Source organism: Aotus nancymaae, unplaced genomic scaffold, assembly GCF_030222135.1.
Source record: "Aotus nancymaae isolate 86718 unplaced genomic scaffold, 86718_ANA_hifiasm-v0.15.2.pri h1tg000027l, whole genome shotgun sequence".
Lineage (NCBI taxonomy): Eukaryota > Metazoa > Chordata > Mammalia > Primates > Aotidae > Aotus > Aotus nancymaae.
Window position 1 is genome coordinate 592,424 of NW_026988440.1, and position 19,428 is coordinate 611,851.

The following is a 19,428-nucleotide window of genomic DNA, read 5'->3' on the forward strand; positions in this document are numbered from 1 at the left end:
GCTCACTCTCTGGCATCTAGTTCCCCGTGGTGAGCTTCCTTGTACAACAGTCCAAGGGGAGAGGTAAGGAGTGGGAGGCAGGGAGTCCAGTTCAGGGACGGAGTTTCCAGGAGGAGAAATGAAGGGGAAGGGGCTGGGCACAGCCTGTGTTTCTCTCTCTGGTTTCCACAGACAGATCCTTGGCCAGGACTCAGGCAGACAGTGTGACAAAAGGCTTGGTGTAGGAGAAAAGGGATGAGGACAAAGTTCTAGTTCCCGGGCGTGGCTCTCAGTGTCTCAGGCGCCGAGGGCCGTGTCTGTATTGGGAAGGTGCAGTGTTGGGGATTCCCCACTCCCCTGAGTTTCACTTCTCCTAACCTGTCAGGTCCTTCTTCCTGGATACTCATGACGCCTCTACAGTTCTCACTCCCATTGGGTGCCGGGTTTCTAGATAAGCCAATCAGTGTCGCCGCGGTCCCAGTTTTGAAGCCCCGGGTCACCTACCTGGACTCAGATTCTCCCCAGACTCCGAGGATGGGGTCATGGCGCCCCAAACCCTCCTCCTGCTGCTCTCGGGGGCCCTTGCCCTGACTGAGACTTGGGCGGATGAGTGCGGGGTCGGGAGGAAAATGGCCTCTGCAGGGAGGAGCAAGGGGCCCGCCGGGAGGGGGAGCAGGGCCTGGGGCCACCGGGAGGAGGGTCGGGCGGGTCTCAGCCCCTCCTCGCCCCCAGACTCCCACTCCATGAGGTATTTCTACACCGCCGTATCCCGGCCCGGCCGCGGGGAGACCCGCTTCATCGCCGTGGGCTACGTAGACGACACGCAGTTCGTGCGGTTCGACACCGACGCCGCGAGTGGGAGAGGGGAGCCGCGGGCGCCGTGGATGGAGCACGAGGGGCAGGAGTATTGGGGCCGGGAGACACTGACCCTCAGGGCCAGCGCGCAGACTCACCGAGGAAACCTGCGGACCCTACGCGGCTACTACAACCAGAGCGAGGCCGGTGAGTGACCCCGGCCCTGGGCGCAGATCACGGGCCCTCCTCATCCGCCACGGACGGTCCGCGTCGCCCCAAGTCTCCGGGTCGAGATCCACACTGAGGCTGCGGGACCCGCCCAGATCCTTGACCCTAGAGAGCTCCAGACGCCTTTACCCGGTTTCATTTTCAGTTTAGGCCCAAATCCCCGCAGCTTGGTCTAGGCGGGGGCGGGGTTTGGTGGATGGGTCTGACCGCGGGGGCGGGGCCAGGGTCTCACACACTCCAGACGACCTATGGCTGCGACCTGGGGCCTGATGGGCGCCTCCTCCGCGGGTATTACCAACATGCCTATGACGGCAATGATTACATCGCCCTGAACGAGGACCTGCGCTCTTGGACAGCAGCTGACACGGCTGCTCAGATTACCCAGCGCAAGTTGGAGGCCGCCCATGAGACAGAGGGGCTCAGGGCCTACCTGGAGGGCACATGCCTGAAGTGGCTCCGCAGATACCTGGCCAAGGGGAAGGAGACACTGCAGCATACCGGTACCAGGGGCAGTGGGGAGCCGTCTCCATCTCCTGTAGATCTCCCAGGATGGCCTCCCATGGGGAGGGGAGGAAAATGGGATTAGCGCTAGAATATTGCCCTCCCTTGAATGGAGAATGGCATGAGTTTTCCTGAGCTTCCTCTGAGGGCCCCTCTGCTCTCTACGAGAATTAAGTGATGACGTCTTTGAGGAAATGGAGGGGAAGACAGTCCCTGGAATAATGATCAAGGGTCACTTTGACCCCTGCAGCACCCTTGGGGCACCGTGAATTCTTCACTCAGGCCTTGTTCTCTGCCTCACACTCAATGTGTTTGAAGGTCTGATTCCAGCTTTTCTGAGTCCCTCGGCCTCCACTCAGGTCAGGACCAGAAGTCGCTGTTTCACCCTCAGAGACTAGAACTTTCCAAGGAAAAGATTATTCCAGGTGCCTGTGTCCAGGCCGGTGTCTCGGTTCTGTGCTCCCTTCCCCACCCCAGGTGTCCTGTCCATTCTCAGGATGGTTACAAGGGTGCTGCTGGGGTGTCCCAGGAGAGATGCAAAGTATCTGAATTTTCTGACTCTTCCTGTCAGACCCCCCAAAGACACACGTGACCCACCACCCCGTCTCTGACCGTAAGGCCACCCTGAGGTGCTGGGCTCTGGGCTTCTACCCTGCGGAGATCACACTGACCTGGCAGCGGGATGGGGAGGACCAAACTCAGGACATGGAGCTTGTGGAGACCAGGCCCGCAGGGGATGGAACCTTCCAGAAGTGGGCTGCTGTGGTGGTGCCTTCTGGAGAAGAGCAGAGATACAAGTGCCACGTGCAGCACAAGGGGCTGCCTGAAACCCTCACCCTGAGATGGGGTAAGGAGGGGTATGGATAAGGAGGGGATGGGGTGTCATGTCTCTTATCAGGGAAAGCAGGAGCCCATCTGGAGCCCTTCGGCAGGGTCAAGGCTGAGGCCTGGAGGTCAGAGCCCTTCACGTTCCCCTCGTTTCCCAGAGCTGTCTTCCCAGCTCACTATCTCCATCGTGGGCATCATTGCTGAACTGGTTGTCTTTGGAGCTGTGGTCATCGGAGCTGTGGTCACTGCTGTGATGTGGAGGAGGAAGGGCTCAGGTAGGGAAATGGTGAGGGGTGGGGTCTGGGTTTTCTTGTCCCACTCAAGGTTTCAAGCCCCAGGTAAAAGTGTTCCCTGCCTCATTAGTGGAAAGCACCATCCACACATGGACCAACCCAGCCTGTGGCCCTGTGTGCCAGTACTTACTATTTTGTGAAGCACATGTGACAATGAAGGACAGATGTATCACCTTGATGACTGTGGTTTGGGGTCCTGATTCCAGCATTCACGAGTCAGGGGAAGGTCCCTGCTAAGGACAGACCTTAGGAAGACAGTTGGTCCAGGACCCACACCTGCTTTCCTCGTGTTTCCTGATTCTGCCCTGGGTCTATAGTCACTGTGGCTAGAAACTTTTTTTGGAGGAAAGTTTCTTGGAGCCTCCAAGTCTAGGAAGCTCCTCTAAGATCTCATGGCCCTGCCTCCTCCCTGTCCCCTCACAGGACATTTTCTTCCCACAGGTGGAAAAAGAGGGAGCTACTCTCAGGCTGTGCGTAAGTGGTGGGGGCAGGTGTGTGGAGGAGCTCACCCACCCCATAACTCCTCCTGTCCCACATCTTCTGTGGGCTCTGACCAGGTCCTCTTTTTGTTCTACCCTAGGCAGCAACAGTGCCCAGGGATCTGATGTGTCTCTCACGGCTTGTAAAGATGAGATTTTGAGGGTTTGAAGTGAGTATAGGGTGGGACAGCAGGGAAAGGACTGTGTAGTGAGGATTCTTTGATTGGGACATTTCTAGTTTGTGGTGGGCAGTTCAGAGTCTTATCACTTACCATGACGGACCTGAATTTGATCACACCTATTGTTTTCTGTAGCCTGAGACAGCTGCCTTGTGTGTGACCGAGATGCAGGATTTCTTCACGCCTCCCCTTTGTGACTTCAAGAGCCTCTGGCATCTCTTTCTGCAAAGGCATCTGAATGTGTCTGTATCCCTATTTGCATAATGTGAGGAAGTGGAGAGACAGCCCACCCCGTGTCCACCATGACCCCTGTCCCCATGCTGACCTGTGTTCCCTCCCCAGTCATCTTTCCTGTTCCAGAGAGGTGGGGCTGAGCATCTCCATCTCTGTCTCAGCTTCATGGTGCACTGAGCTGCAACCTCTTACTTTCTTACTGAAAATGACAATCTGAATATAAATTTGTTTTCTTAAATATTTGCCATGAGAGGTTGATGGGTTAATTAAATAAATCAATTCCTAAAATTTGAGAGAGAAAATAAAGACTTGAGAACCATCCAGAATCCACGTGTTTGCTGTGCTGAGTTTGTTGCCGGTGGGGATGGAGAAGGCTGTGAGGCGAGTGTGGACAGGTCCACTAGGTTTTCTTCTAGTGTTTTTATGGTAGTGGGTCTTATGTTTAAATCTTTAGTCCATCTGGAGTTAATTTTTGTATAAGGTATAAGGAAGGGATTCAGTTTCATCTTTCTGCATATGGCTAACCAGTTTTCCTAATGCGATTTATTAAATAGGGAATCCTTTCGCCATTGCTTGTTTTTGTCAGGTTTGTCAAAGATCAGATGGTTGCAGATGTGTGGTGTTACTTCTGAGGCCTCTGTTCTGTTCCACAAGTCTGTATCTCTGTTTTGGTACCAGTACCATGCTGTTTTGATTACTGTAGCCTTGTAGCATAGTTTGAAGTCAGGTAGTGTGATGCCTTCAGCTTTTTTTTTTTTTTTTTGCTTAGGATTGTCTTGCCTGTGCATGCCCTTTTTGGTTCCATATGGTATTTAAGGTTTTTTTCCCCCCACAATTCTGTGAAAAAAGTCAATGGTAGCTTGATGGGGATAGCATTGAATGTACAAATTACTTTGGGCAGTATGGCCATTTTCATGATATTGATTCTTCCTAACCATGATCATGGAGTGTTTTTCCATCTGTTTATGTCCTCTCTTATTTCCTTGACAGTGGTTTGTAGTTCTCCTTGAAGATGTCCTTCACATCCCCTTTTAGTGGTTTTCCTAGGTAGTTTATTCTCTTTGTAGCAATTGTAAATGGGAGTTCATTCATGATTTGGCTCTCTGTCTGTTATTGGCATATAGCAATGCTTGTGATTTTTTTACATAGATTTTGTATCCTGAGACTTTACTGAAGTTGCTTATCAGCTTAAGGAGATTTTGGGCTGAGACGATGGGGTTTTCCTTTCTTTTTTTTTTTTTTTTTTTCACAGAAAAGTGATTTATTAGACAGAGAGAGAGAGAAAGAAAGACAACTCCCACACTGTCATGGGAGGGGACCCAGAGAAGGAATCCCGACAATGGGGTCTTCTAAATATACAATCATGTCGTCTGCAAATAGAGAAAATTTGACTTCCTCTTTTCCTTATTGAATATCCTTTATTTCTTTTTCTTGCCTAACTGCCCTGGCCAGAACTTCCAATACTATGTTGAATAGGAGTGGTGAGAGAGGTCATCCTTGTCTTGTGTCAGTTTTCAAAGGGAATGCTTCCAGTTTTTCCCCATTCAGTATGATATTGACTGTGGGTTTGTCAGAAATAGCTCTAATTATTTTGATATACGTTCCATCAATACATAGTTTGTTGATAGTTTTTAGCATAAAGGGTTGTAGAATTTTGTCGAAGGCCTTCTATGCATCAATCGTGGTTTTTGTCTTTGGTTCTGGCTATGTGATGGATTACTTTTATTGATTTGTGTGTATTGAACCAGCCTTGCAGCCCGTGTATAAAGTTGACGATCTTGATGGATAAGCTTTTGGATGTGCTGTTAGATTCAGTTTGCCAGTATTTTATGGAGGATTTTTGCATAGATGTTCATGAGGGATATTGGCATGAAATGTTTTTTTTTAGTTGTGTCTCTGCTAGTTTTTGATATCAGGGTGATGTTGGCCTCAAAATGAGTTAGGGAGGATTCTCTCTTTTTCTACTGTTTGGCATAGTTGCAGAAGGAATGGTACCAGCTCCCTTTTTACTCCTGGTTGAATTTGGCTTCAAACTCATCTGGTCCTGGACTCTTTTTGGTTGGTAGGCTATGAATTGCTGTCTTGATTTCAGACCTTCTTATTGGTCTATTCTGAGATTCAACTTCTTCTGGTTTAGTCTTGGGAGGGTGTAAGTGTCCAGGAATTCATCCATTTCTTCTAAATTTTCCGGCTTATTTGCATAGAGGTGTTTGTAGTATTCTCTAATGGTAGTTTGTATTTCTGTGGAATCAGTGGTGATATCCCCTTTATCATTTTTTATGGCAACTATTTGATTCTTATCTCTTTTCTTCTTTATTAGTCTGGCTAGTGGTCTATCTATTTAGTTGATCTTTTCAAAAAACGAGTTCCTGGATTCATTGCTTGTTTGAAGAGTTTTTCCTGTCTCTATTTCCTTCACTTCTGCTCTGATCTTAGTTATTTCTTGTCTTCTGCTATCTTTTGAATTTGTTTGTTCTTGCTCCTCTAGTTCTTTTAATTGTGACATTAGGGTGTCAATTTTAGATCTTTCCTCCTTTCTCTTGTGGACATTTAGTGCTATAAATTTCCCTCTACACACTGCTTTAAATGTGTCCTGAGGTTTTGGTAGGTTGTGTCTTTGTTCTCATTGGTTTCAAGGAACATCTTTATTTCTGCCTTCACTTCATTAGTTGTCCAGTAGTCATTCAGGAGCAGGTTGTTCAGTTTCCATGTAGTTGTGTGATTTTGAGTGGGTTTCTTAATCCTGAGTTCTAATTTGATTGCACTGTGGTCTGAGAGACTGTTATGATTTCCATTAGTTTGCATTTGCTGAGGAGTGTTTTATTTCCAACTATGTGGTCTATTTTAGAACAAGCGTGATGTGGTTCTGAGATGAATGTATATTTTGTGGATTTGGGGTGGAGAATTCTGTAGATGTCTATTAGGACCGCTTGGTCCAGAGCTGAGATCAAGTCCAGGATATCCTTGTTAATTTTCTGTCTCGTTGATCTGTCTAATATTGGCAATGTGGTGTTAAACTATCCCTCTATTAGTGTGTAGGAGTCGAAATCTCTCTGTAGGTCTCTAAGAACTTGCTTTATGAATCTGGGTGCTCCTGTATTGGGTGCATATATTTAGGATGGTTAGATCTTCTTGTTGCATTGATCCCTTTACCATTATGTAATGCCTTTCTTTGTCACTTTTGATCTTTGTTGGTTTAAAGTCTATTTTATCAGACTAGGATTGCAAACCCTGCTTTTTTTTTTTTTTTTTTTTTTTGGAGCCTATGTGTGTGTTTGCACTTGAGATTGTCTCCTGAATACAGCACACTGATGGGTGTTGACTCTTTATCCAATTTGCCAGTCTGTGTCTTTTAATTGGGGCATTTAGTCCATTTACATTTAAAGTTAATATGGTTATGTGTGAGTTTGATCATACCATTATAATGCTAGCTGGTTATTTTGCCCGTTAGTTGGTACAATTTATTCATTGTGTCTATGGTCTTTCCAATTTGGTATGTTTTTGCAGTGGCTGGTACTGGTTGTTTCTTTCCATGTTTATTGCTTCCTTCAGGAGCTCTTGTAAGGCAGGCCTAGTGGTGACAAAATCTCTCAGCATTTGCTTGTCCATGAAGGATTTTATTTCTCCTTCACTTATAAAGCTTGGTTTGGCTGGACATGAATTTCTGGCTTGAAAATTCTTTTCTCCAAGAATGTTGAATATTGACCCCCATTCGCTTTTGGCTTACAGGGTTTCTCCCAAGAGATCTGCTGTGAGTCTAATGGGCTTCCCTTTGTGAGTAACTTGACCTTTCTCTCTGGCTGCCATTAGCATTTTTTCCTACATTTCAATGCTGGTGAATCTGACAATTATGTGTCTTGGGGTTGCTTTTCTCAAGGAGTATCTTTGTGGTGTTCTCTGTATTTCCTGAATTTGAATGTTGGCCTTCCCTGCTAGGTTGAAGTTCTCCTGGATAATATCCTAAAGAGAGTTTTCCAACTTGGTTTCATTCTCTCCATCTATGTTTCATCATTGGTTTCATTCTCTCCATCTATGTTTCATTTCTGATCAAACATAGATTTGGTCTTTTCATGTAATCCCACATTTCTTGGAGGCTTTGTTCATTTCTTTTCAATCTTTTTTTAAAAATCTTATCTTCTTGCTTTATTTCATTGAGTTGATCTTCAATCTCTGATATCCTTTCTTCTGCTTGCTTGATTTGGCTACTGAAACTTGTGTATGTGTCACAAAGTTCTTGTGTTGTCTTTTTCAGCTCTATCAGGTGGTTTATAGTCTTCTCTAAGCTTGTTATTCTAGTTAGCATTTCATTTAACCTTTTTTCAAGGTTCTTATCTTCCTTGCATTGGGTCAGAACATGCTCCTTTATCTCAGAGAAATTTGTTATCACTCACCTTCTGAAGCCTACTTCTGTCAATTTGTCAAACTCATTCTCTGTCTAGTTTTATTCCCCTGCTGGTGAGGAGTTGTGATCCCTTGGAAGAGAAAAGGCATTCTGTTTTTTGGAATTTTCAATCTTTTTGCACTGGTTTCTTCCCATCTTTGTGGATTTATCTACCTTTGGTCTTTGAAGTTGGTGACCTTTGGAACAGGTCTCTGAGTGGATGTCCTTTCTGTTGATGTTGAGACTATTTCTTTCTGTTTGTTAGTTTGCCTTCTAACAGTCAGGCCCCTCTGCTGCAGGTCTACTGGAGTTTACTGGAGGTCCACTCCAGAACCTGCTTGCCAGGAAATCACCAGTGGGAGCTGCAGAACAGCATAGTTTGCTGCCTGTTTCTTCCTCTGATAGCTTTGTCCCAGAGGGGCACCCACCAGATGCCAGTCAGAGCTCTCTTGTGTGAGGTGTCTGTTGGTCCCTACTGGGAGGTATCTCATAGTCAGGATTCACAGGGGTCAGAACTGCCACTTGAGGAGGCAGTCTGTCCCTTATTCAAGCTGGAACACTGTGCTGGGAGATTTGCTGTCCTTTTCAGAGCTGCCAGGTAGGGACATTTAAGTCTGCTGAAGCTGTACCCACAACAGCCTCCTGTACCCAAGTGCTCTGTCCCAGGAAAGTGGGGGCTTTCTTTATAAATCCCTGATGGGCTGCTGCCTTTTTTCAGAGATGCCCTGCCCCATGAGGTGGGAGTCTAGTGACACAGTCTGCCTACAGAGGCCTTCCTAAGCTACTGTGGGCTCCACCCAGTTTGAACTTCCCAGTGACTTTGTTTACACTGATGTTAAAACCACCTAATGTAGTCTCAGCAATGGCAGATGCCCTCCTCCCTCCCGCATCAAGCTCAAATGTCTCAGGTGGAGTTCAGACTGCTGTGCTGGCTATAAGAACTTAAGCTACTGGATCTTAGCTTGCTGGTCTTCGTGGGGGTGGGAGCCGCTGAGCCAGATCACTTGGCTCCTTGGCTTCAGCCCCCTTTCCAGGATAGTGAATGATTCTTTCTCGCTGGTGTTCCAGGCCCCACTGGGGTATGAGAAAAAAAAAAAAACTGCTGTGGTTAGCTCAGTGTCTTCTTAAACAGCCGCCCAGTTTTGTGCTGGAAACCCAGGGCCCTGGTGTTGTAGGCACTGGAGGGAATCTCCTGGTCTGCAGGTTGTGAAGACCATGGGAAAAGCACAGTATCTGGGCTGGAGTGCAGGGGACAGTCCCTAATGGCTGCCCTTGGCTAGGAGAGGGAGTTCCCCAGCCCCTTGCACTTCCCGGGTGAGGTGATGCCCCACATTGCTTTGGCTTGTGCTCCTTGGGCTGCATCCACTGTCCAACTAGTCCCAATGATATGAACCAGATACCTCAGTTGGAAATGCAGAGATCACCTGCCTTCTGCATCGATCTCTTTGGGAGCTTCACACTAAAGCTGCTCCTATTTGGCTATCTTACCAGCAACCCAGTAATTTGTCTTATTTATTTATTTGTTTGTTTATTTACTTATTTATTTATTTTTGAGACTTGGTCTCACTCTTGCCATGGGAGTGCAGTGGCATGATCTCAGCTCACTGCAACCTCCACTTCTTGTGTTGAAGCAATTCTCTCACGTCAGCCTCCTGAGTAGCTGGGATTACAGGTGGATGCCACCACCCCCGGCTAATTTTTGTATTTTTAGCAGATACGGGGTTTCACGATGTTGGCCAGTCTGGTCTCGAACTCCTGACCTCAGGTGATCTGACTGCCTTGGCCTCTCAAAGTGCTGGGATTGCAGGAGTGAACCAGCGCACATGACCCTCCTTTTATACTTTTGAGGAGATGGTCCCTCATGCCACAGATCACTGGATTCCTCAAAACCTCACCAATGTAGCAGACACTTGAATCTTGGTATAGTTCACCACCCTTTGGAATGCATTTGTGCTCCGAAAACTTGTAGAGTATATTCCAGTTCTTGCTCATCAAATTTTAATACATATCATTAATATAGTGAACAAATTTGATGTTCTGAGAAATATTCAGATGGTCCAGTTCCTTTATATGATGCTAGTGAGCAGGGTATGTAATATATCCTAGGGATAAAACTTAAAATGTAGAGTTATTTGGTTTTGGTGAATATAAATAGCCTCTGGCCTTCTTTTTCATATGTATTGAAAATAATGCATTTAGACCTATCAGTAGTCTTGCACAATGAATAAGACTCTCTGTAAACCTGATTTACTAAAAATATAACATTCTGGCTGGGCAAGGTGGCTCGTGCCTCTGATCTCAGTACTTTGGGAGGTCAAGGCAAGTCGATCACTTGACCTCAGGCGTTTGAAACCAGACTAGGCAATATGTGAAACACCCTACAAAAAATACAAAAATTAGCTGAGTGTGGTTACTTGTACCTGTAGTCCCAGCTGCTTAGGGGGCTAAGGCATGAGAATCACCTGACCCCAGGAGGCACTGCAGTGAGCCGAGATCTCACCACTGCAATCCAACCTGGGTGACAGAATGAGATCGTGTCTCAAAAAAGCAAAACAAAACAAAACAAAAAACAAAAACAAAAACAAAAACAAAACTTATTGAGACCAGTTAATAAAGTTGTGACTATTTTTTTTTTGAGATGGAGTTTCACTCTTGTTGCCCAGACTGAAGTTTAATGGAACGATCTCAGCTCACTGCAACCTTAGCCCCCTGAGTACAAGCGATTCTCCTGCTTCAGCCTCCCAAGTAGCTAGAATTACAGGTGTGCACCACCATGCCCGTCTAATTTTGTAGTTTTAGTAGAGATGGGGTTTCTCCATGTTGGTCAGACTGGTCTCAAACTCCAGACTTCAGGTGATCTGCCTACCTCGGCCTCCCAAAGTGCTGAAATTATAGACATGATTCACCATGCCTGGCCCGAAGTTGCAACTAATTATTGGGTGAGTCTGCATTAGTCTATTTTCATCTGCAATTATCTGTCCAATTACTGCAAGAACTGAATCAGTGCATTAAACTGTTATATGATGGAACCTAATTCTTGCATCTTTTAAATTTTGGAAGTTTGACCCACTTTGCTTCTGCCTTGCTGCTGCCTGGACTCTGGCTTCCTGGGATTCTACTCTTCCCTTTGCTGCTAGGGACACGAGTTCTATAACATCATCTCCTAGAGTCAGTTCCAGCTTGCAAAGGACAGACAAAATGAGGTTAATACCCTGTTCACCTGCTCATTCCTTATTGCTTAGTAGACTGCCCTTTGGCTCTTCCATAGAAATAGTCACCTGGTGGGCTGTCCACTTCTACAAAGCACATCTGTCTATCTCAGCAAGCTCACTGCTCAGTGCTCTGAGCTTTTCAATCTCTGTCTCCACAATCTGCCATGACAGTTCTGGCATCTCTCCTTCATTTCGTGTGAGCCATCACTTTTATTAGAATGGTTTTCTTGAGATAAGATTCACCTATATTATTCAACCATTTGAACTCAGTGGTTTTTAGTATTATCATGACAATCAATTTTAGAACATTTTCATAAGCCCACACCCATTTATTCCCAAGCAGTCGTCTCCATTTCCCTCTAACACCTCCTCAGTCCTAGGCAACAAGAAATCTACTTTCTGTCTCTAGAGATTTAGTTTTTATGGACATTTCATATAAATAGGATAATATAATGGATGGTGTTTGGTGATGGACTTCTTTCACATAGCAGACTGTTTGCAGGATTCATCCATGTAGTTACATGTATCAGGATTCATTCCTTTTTAGGACCAAATAAAACGTCTACACTGCTTACCCCACCTTGCTCATTTCTTCCTTTCAAAACCGCAACAGAGGCTTTCACCCATACCTTCCCCTCCTGCTCCACCTGATCGGCCCTAGTGCTGCTCCCTGTGGCCCTGCTTGTTGTGCTGTGCTCCTGCATCTGTGGGTAATTAGCTCTTCCTTCAGTGGCGTCGGTCTCTCTCATCCCTCAGTCATCCAAATCCGTTGGGTATTTGAAACACTTACCAAAGCCAAATCTTATAATAGGTTCTTTCTACCATGCTCTTACTGAGACACCTGGGAGTCCTCCAAGGTGTGCATTCTCCCTCAGTGCAATGAGCAGTAAACTCAACTTCTTCACCTAAGGTGTGCTCCCAGCGGTCTTTGGCTGAAGGGTATTCACACATTATTACTACTTTGTCTATTTACTTCTTATATGTCTTTGAGGCTGGTTAAGGGAATGGGTTTGTATATTTATGTGCTTGTGAATGACAGATTTTAAAACTCATAATTAGTCAAATCAATCATTATCATTCTTTATGGCTTTCTGCACTTTGGTTATGCTTAGGAAATCCTTCATAATTGTAAAAACCTCACACATATTTTCACCTAGAATTTTTCTAGGTGAGACAATGAGGAAAGAGTCATCTTAGGGTGAAAGGAAACAATTATTCCAAGTTGCAGGGAGGTAAAGTATACTAATGTGATGGAATTCTAAGGTTTAAATTCCTTGTTTCATAATTTCGGAAATGTGTCTATGGTGTCTGTAGAGCACTTGATATATGTGGCATTCAATAAATAACTTTCTCTTGGGATGAGTGAAGCGTTATTTGCCTCCTTAGTGTTCACTAAGTTAAAGAAAACATTATGCCAGATTTCCAAGGAAATACAGATGTGGGTTGGCAACAGGGATATACATTTATGAAAACTTGAGACTTTGAAGTGATGTCACGTTCTGGTTAATGTCTGTACACTATGGTTGTTAAAATACACATTAGGCTGGGCACAGTGGCTCATGCCTGTAATCCCAGCTACTCGAGAGGCAGAGATGGGAGGGTCACCTGCACCCAGGAAGTCAAGGCTGCAGTGAGCTCTAATCACACCACTGCACTCTAGCCTAGGTGACAGAGTGAGATTTTGTCTGGAAAACAAAATAAAACAAAACACATTCATTAAACTTTCTTGAGCATACAGTATTTTAATGTTGTATCTAAGACCCACAGACAAATCCATGGCTCCCTTATGAAGGTAACTTTGATATATATCAATCTATGTTACAAAGTGTATCTTTGGGGAGATTAAAAAGAACACTCTAGTATTCACTGTTAGATATGATAGCTACTAGTCACAAGTGGCTATTGAAATTAATTAAAGAAAATTTAAAATTTGACTGCACAGTCACACTAGCTGCAGAGACAGGAGCAGAGATTCACAAGCCATGTGCAGCACAAGGGGCTGCCAGACCCCTCACCCTGAGATGGGGTAAGCAAGTGATGAGGGGTGGAGTCTCTTCTCAGGAAAAGCAGGAGCACTTCTGGAGACATTCAGGAGGGTCACGGCTGAGGCCCTGAGATTAGAGCCCCTCACCTTCTCTTCCCTTCCCAGAGCAGTCTTCCAGCCCACCCTCCACATTGTGCATCACTGGCCTGGTTCTCTTTGGAGTTGTGGGCACTGGAGCTGTGGTGGCTACCCTTGTGATGTAGAGGAAGAAGAGCTCTGGTATGTAAGGGGTGGGGTCTGCATTTTCTTGTTCCTTTGGGCCTCCTTAATAAAAACCACACATGCACAAAGCACACACACACACACACACACACACACACACACACACACACACAGAGCACAAACACTCATGCTCATGGTTCCTGTATGCTAAACTTTCTTTAATGTAAAGCACTTGTGAAGATAAAGGACACATCACCTTGATGATTCTAGAGATGGGAGCTGATTTCCAGCAGTCATAGGTCAGAGGGGAAGGATTCTGCTGAGGAGAGACCTCCAGCCACCCGAGAGGGCAGGTGGTCCAGCCCCTGCACATCTCCTGCCCTCGTTTTCCTGATCATGCCCTGGGTCTGATTACAGATCCAAATACAAAAAATGGAACTTCAGCACATTAAAAACTTGTGTGCATTGAAAGACATCAATCAATACAGTGAAAAGACAATGCATAAAATGGCAGAAGATATTTGCCAATTACACATCAGGGGCTAATATTCAGATACATAAGGAAATCTTCACATTTCAATAACAAAAGGCAAATAATCCAATCACAAAATGGGCAAAGGACTTGTACAGACATTTCCTCAAAGAAGAGACATAAACAGCCAAGAAACACAGGAAAAGATGATCAGCAACATTAGCCATTTCAGAAATGCAAAGTAAACAACAATGATATGACTATGGCAATAACTTTTTTTTCTTCAATAGCAAATGTTAGGAAGAATGTGGAGAAATTAGAAGCTTCATCCCACTATGTTTATAGAAATATAAAATGGCCAGCCGAGGTTCTTATTTGGTGAAAGCATTCCTCTCTTGGGAAATCCACTAAGCCCAAGGTGGCAGGGATGGGAAGCAGAAAATTTTTAAGTAATTAATAGGTGTAATTGTTCAAGAGCATTTATTACATAATAAATTATCTCAGTTTTTTTAGTGAAAATGATTCCTATAACTTTGTTCATCTTTTTATACATTCCATAAATCATACAGCATATTATAACACACTGGTAGTCTCAGCTACTTCAAAGGCTGAGGCAGGAAGAGTTGGAAGCCAGTCTGGGGCAATATAGCAAGAACCCTTATCTTAAAAAAAAATGTGTTTAAATAAATTGCATGAGTCATTCTATATTTTTTGTGTTTTCATATATGCAGTACATCAGTTCATTAATTTCTGACAAAAGGCCCCCTAGAATTCTGTTTGGTAGTTTTTTGAATCTCTGGATTAATTTGGAGAGTATCACATTTTAACTATGTGCAGTCTTGCTCTCCATGAACAGGGGATATGTTTACGTAGGTCCTCTATACACTCTTTCCACAGTCTGTCTTGGTTTGCAGTGTCTTGTATTTCAGAGATCTTAAACATTTTTAAGATTTATGTTTCTGATACTAATGTACTTGGGGAAAAATTTAAATTTACCTGTTACATTTGTGTATTGCTTATATATGTTATTTGGGGTGTGAGATTTTTTTTTTCTTCTTTGTTTGGTTTTGGCTTTGATTTTCAATTATCCTTGCAACCTAAGATTGTTTTGGTGATTTTTCATCAAAGATCTTTGTACTGTTAGCCTTGAATAAAAAGAGCCTGTAACTTTTTTCCATGCTTCTTTTCTTTTCTCAATTTGGTTATTTTAATTTCCAGTACATTTTTCTATTTCATAGAAGTTGGCAAAAAATATGTAAAATATTTTCTTATTATTCTTTTAACGGAAGTAGTATCTTTGGTAATAACCCTTTTTACATTCCAGATACTGGTGATTTTTGTCCTCTTTTTCTTCATCAGTCTAACTAGAGGTTTGCCAGTTTAACAAAGATTCAAATTTGCCTCTGTTTTCTCTGTTAATGTTTACTTTATTTATTTGACTTCTTCTCTTTAGGATTTTCTTCTTTGATTTACTTTTGCATTATTTTGCTCTTTTTCTAGTTTTCTAGAGTGGAACTAATTTTAGGTCTTTCCTCCTTTCTAATTTAAGCACTTAGGCTTCATGTTTCCCTCAGAGCACTGCTTGAGCTGCATCTCACAGATTTAGATATCTTGTTTTGTGATTATTCAATTCAAAATATTTTCTTATTTCCCTGGTGATTTTGTCTTTGGCCCTTAATTTACATAAAAACATGTTGTTTCATTCCACATAATTTGGATTTCAAAATATCTTCTTTGTATTGATATCTACTGTAATATTATTGTAGTCAGAGAATACACTCTGATGATTTTTATGCTGTTAAGTTAATTGAATTCTGTCTTCCAGCTCTGCACATTGCTCTGGAATTGCATGGTGCATCTATGTCATGTACCAGGGGAAGAAAAAAGTTCCTTCTTCCATTCCTGGAAGTAGTGGTGCATACATGAAAATTAGATAAGGGAGGTTGACATTCTGTCTCTCCTGACACTTTCTTTACTTCTATCAATTGCAGAGAGAAGTGATAAAATTTCTACCGATTATGGGTAAAATTAGTCATTTTTTATCCATTATCGGGCTCCAAAGTGTCTGCATCCCTCTGTGGGGTAGATGCAGATAGCTTCCTGGGAGGACAGCGCCTAAGAGACTTTTTGGTTTCCCCAGATGACTACGTTCCAGGGAGGTCATCTCCAAGCCCTGGGAAGCCTGGGGGGTAAGAGTGTCTTGGGAGAATTGTAGGAAGAAAATGACTAGTTCTTTTTGCTGCTTCTACTAAAGAGGTGTCCATAAACCAGACCCAGGGAAGGAGTCTCCAGGCCAGGGAGGGCCCAGGGCTCTTGTGCAGCTCATCCCTAGTGACCCGAGATTTTCTCTGCTCTGCAGAGAGTCCCGACCAAATGATCCCTGTCACCAAGCAGATAGGGGCAGGTTACTCCTTTTGCACCCAGGAGGTACCTCGAGGCCCTTACACTGTCTTGAAAGTTTCCAGCCTGTCTGGAAACAGGAAAAACATGCATTCTGGTGGAGCAATGTCAGTTGACAGGGTTTTTTTCTTTCTTTCTTTCTTTTTTTTCCCCCTGCACTTTAAGTTTGTCCTGCCAATGTCTTCTGAACTCCATGGTTTCTGAAGAACACTGGGCTGTTAATCTCATGGAGGATCCTTGTACTCAATGAGTCCCTTCTCTTGTTTTCAAGAAGCTGTGTTTGTCTTTGACTTTTGACAGTTTGATTATAATGTCTCTCAGTGTGGACATCTTTTAATTTATGCTGCTCTAAAAGTTTGAGTATGTTGGATAACCAGATTCCTGTTTTTAATAAAATTTCAGAAGTTTAGAGTCTTTATTTCTTCAAATACTCTTTCTCCCTCCATGCTTCTTTCCTCTCCCTTCTGGGGACTCCCAAATGCATATGCTTGATGTTGCCTCTCACATCTCTTCTGTTGATTTTTCTTCATACTTTTTCCCTTGTGCTCTTCAAATGGGACAATTTCAATTGACTTTTGTTTGCATTTACTGATTCTTCATTCAGCAAAATGAAATCTGCTCTTAAAGCCCTCCAGTAAATCTTTCATAATTTCAGCTCCAGAATTTCATTTGGTTCCTTTTCACAATTTTTACCTATGTATTGATTTTCACCATTTAGTGAAATGTAGATCTCCTGATTTTCTTTAGTTATTTGTCCATGGTTTTCGTCAGCTCTTTGACTATGTTTAAGACAGTTGATTTAAAGTCATTGTCTAGTAAGTCAGTCCAGTGCTTGGCATTCTTCAGGAACAGTTTATGTCCATTGCTTTTCCTGTGAATGGGTCATACTTTCATATATGCATAAATCATATTTTTTGAAGTTGAAAACTAAACATTTTAATATTATAATGTGGTAACTCTGAAAATTATATATTCTAAACTATTTTTGTACAGACTGTATTCTTTATTGTGTGTGGTCACTGAAGTCTCTGTTCTTTTAGCTCAGTGGTATTCTAGTGTTCTGACAGATATTTCCTTTAATGTCTTGAGCCAAAAAGAAAAATTTCCAGTCTTTTCACCCAGGCTTTGTGGGTGTGTTGGGATCATGCCTTCAACAGTCAGTTGGGCAGTTTACAACTCTGCCTTTGCCTTTACTTCTTGCTTATCCAGCTATTTGCATTCAGCCAGAGGTGTGAACAAGGGTCCTTCTTGGGTGCCTTGTGAGCATGTGCCCCTCACTAGTCATTTACAAGGCTATCTACTTTCCCAGGAATATGGTAGCTTTCCAAAACCCCACTTCCCCAGAGCATCTCACTCCCATCTTTTCCTTCTAGTCTTTTCTGCGTATCTTATTACTTTCCTCAATTGATATTTTTTTTTTTTTTTTTGCTCCAGAGGTAGCTGTTGACGCATTGGCTTTTAAAAGCCTTTTATTTTATTTTTTATCAAATGCTCTCTAACTTGGCTGACTCTCTGACCTGAGACAGATCGAAGTAGGGGGAAAATGCAAAATTTCTGTTCATCCTTCAGGGAGTTGCCCAACAGGAAAAAAAAAAAAGAATTATTTGAGAGCAAGATCTGCTCAGCTCCATCTGGCACCAGGAATCCACATTGGGAACCCAGGCTGCTGTCATCAAGACCACTGATGACCTGGAGAAGGAGAAATGGGCCAAGGGTACATTGTGATCCCCTAAGCTCTGCTACTGAATTCCAGTTATTTTTATTTTCTGCATTCACTTGGTTGCTATAATTCTTTGAAGATTTTTCAGAGTTTCAGTATACTTGATTGTCAACCCAATCAGAATATCTGTTGATGCAGTCCAGGAATCTGTGGTTTAACAACTCTCCTCAAGATTTCATGTGTGTGTGTGTGTGTGTGTCTGTGAGTGTGTGTGTGCTGTTTCACAAGCACATTGTCTCTTGTGCCATCCCTCTTGTGTTGGGCTTGGCTCCTGGAGTTTCCTATGCCACCATGTTCTCTGATGTCACTCCCCTCAGCTGGTTTTGAGTTGCGCTTATGCATCACAATTCCTGGCCTGTTAATTATCTCCAGGAAACATTTTTACTTGGTAAACATTCATCAACCCCCTACTTTATCCTGGTTACTGTACTCCATGGACTTGAGTATCAGAAAAAGAAATCAAAGTTCATCAGACCTCATGGATGGCACAGCCTAGGTAGGGATGGGAAGATGGATGAGGAGATAATAATCCAACATATTAAGTACTTTACATTATTTTTTCATTTGAACTCTATATTATTAATATTTTATAATGACAATATTGGTTTACATGTACCTATGATTACCTTTCTTTCTTTTTTACCTCCCTCCCTCCCTTCCTTCCTTCCATCCATATTTTATAACCTAAATATTTTTAGAGTAGGAATTTTGCCAATAAACCAATGGTTCCAATTATATTAAAATGTCCTTATTTTACTCTTATTCTTGAAAGATGGATTTGCCAGCCACAAATTTCTTCTTTCACATTGCTTTTCCCTGAGCTCATCTATGATGCTCTTTCTTCTGATTGCTGTAGGTATTTAGGAGAAATCAGCTACATTCTAACCCAGTTGATGTTCACATGATCTGTGTTTCTGCTGTGGTTACCTTTAAGTTCACCATTTGCCTTTAGCATCTGACACTCCAGGGCCATATCTTTTTCAGCCATCATATTCACTGTGAAACTCCAGGGCAGTATGAGCAGATGTTGTTCTCTTTCATTCACAGGGTTATGCATACATTTGCTTAATCTTTAAACATAATCTCTTTATGGAATGCCTCCTTCCATTTACTCTCTTTCCATGTTCTAGGAATTTAACCAGTGTTAAACCTTATTCAGCCATCATATTCACTATGAAACCCAGAATCATAACCTTACAAATATATCCAAACCTTAAGCTCCAGCACTTTTAAATATGTTACCGAACAAAAGGGACTTACAGATATGATTAAGCGTTTGGATTTTGTGATGGGGAGATTATTTTGGATTATCTTGGCAGGCCCAGTCTGATCACAACTTCTTTTAATTTTTATTATAAATTCCAGGGTAAGTGTATAGGATGTACAGGTTTGTTACACAGACAAATGTGTGCCATGGTAGTTTGCTGCACTTGTCAACCCATCATCTAGGTATTAAGCCCAGCATGCATAACTCCTTTACCTAATACTCTCCCTCCCCCAAGCTACTCCATGACAGGCCCC

General features: G+C 43.3%; 1 protein-coding gene across 6 annotated transcripts in view; it reads left to right on the forward strand.

Annotated features, from left to right (window-relative positions):
- LOC105728061 (HLA class I histocompatibility antigen, A alpha chain-like) overlaps positions 1–19,428 on the forward strand; it is a 26,199-nt gene continuing 6,771 nt past the window's right edge. Inside the window, exons 1-7 of one of the 6 annotated variants that reach the window (XM_064380589.1) lie at positions 65–981; positions 1,227–1,502; positions 2,075–2,350; positions 2,436–2,606; positions 3,066–3,094; positions 3,205–3,273; positions 3,418–3,842. In XM_064380589.1, the coding sequence (XP_064236659.1) occupies positions 522–981; positions 1,227–1,502; positions 2,075–2,350; positions 2,436–2,606; positions 3,066–3,094; positions 3,205–3,264 (1,272 nt within the window). In that variant the 5' untranslated portion in view covers positions 65–521 and the 3' untranslated portion in view covers positions 3,265–3,273; positions 3,418–3,842. Of the gene's footprint in view, positions 982–1,226; positions 1,503–2,074; positions 2,351–2,435; positions 2,607–3,065; positions 3,274–3,417; positions 3,843–19,428 lie in introns of those variants that run through there. The other 5 variants (XM_064380588.1, XM_064380590.1, XM_064380587.1 and 2 more) reach the window with 5 other exon arrangements.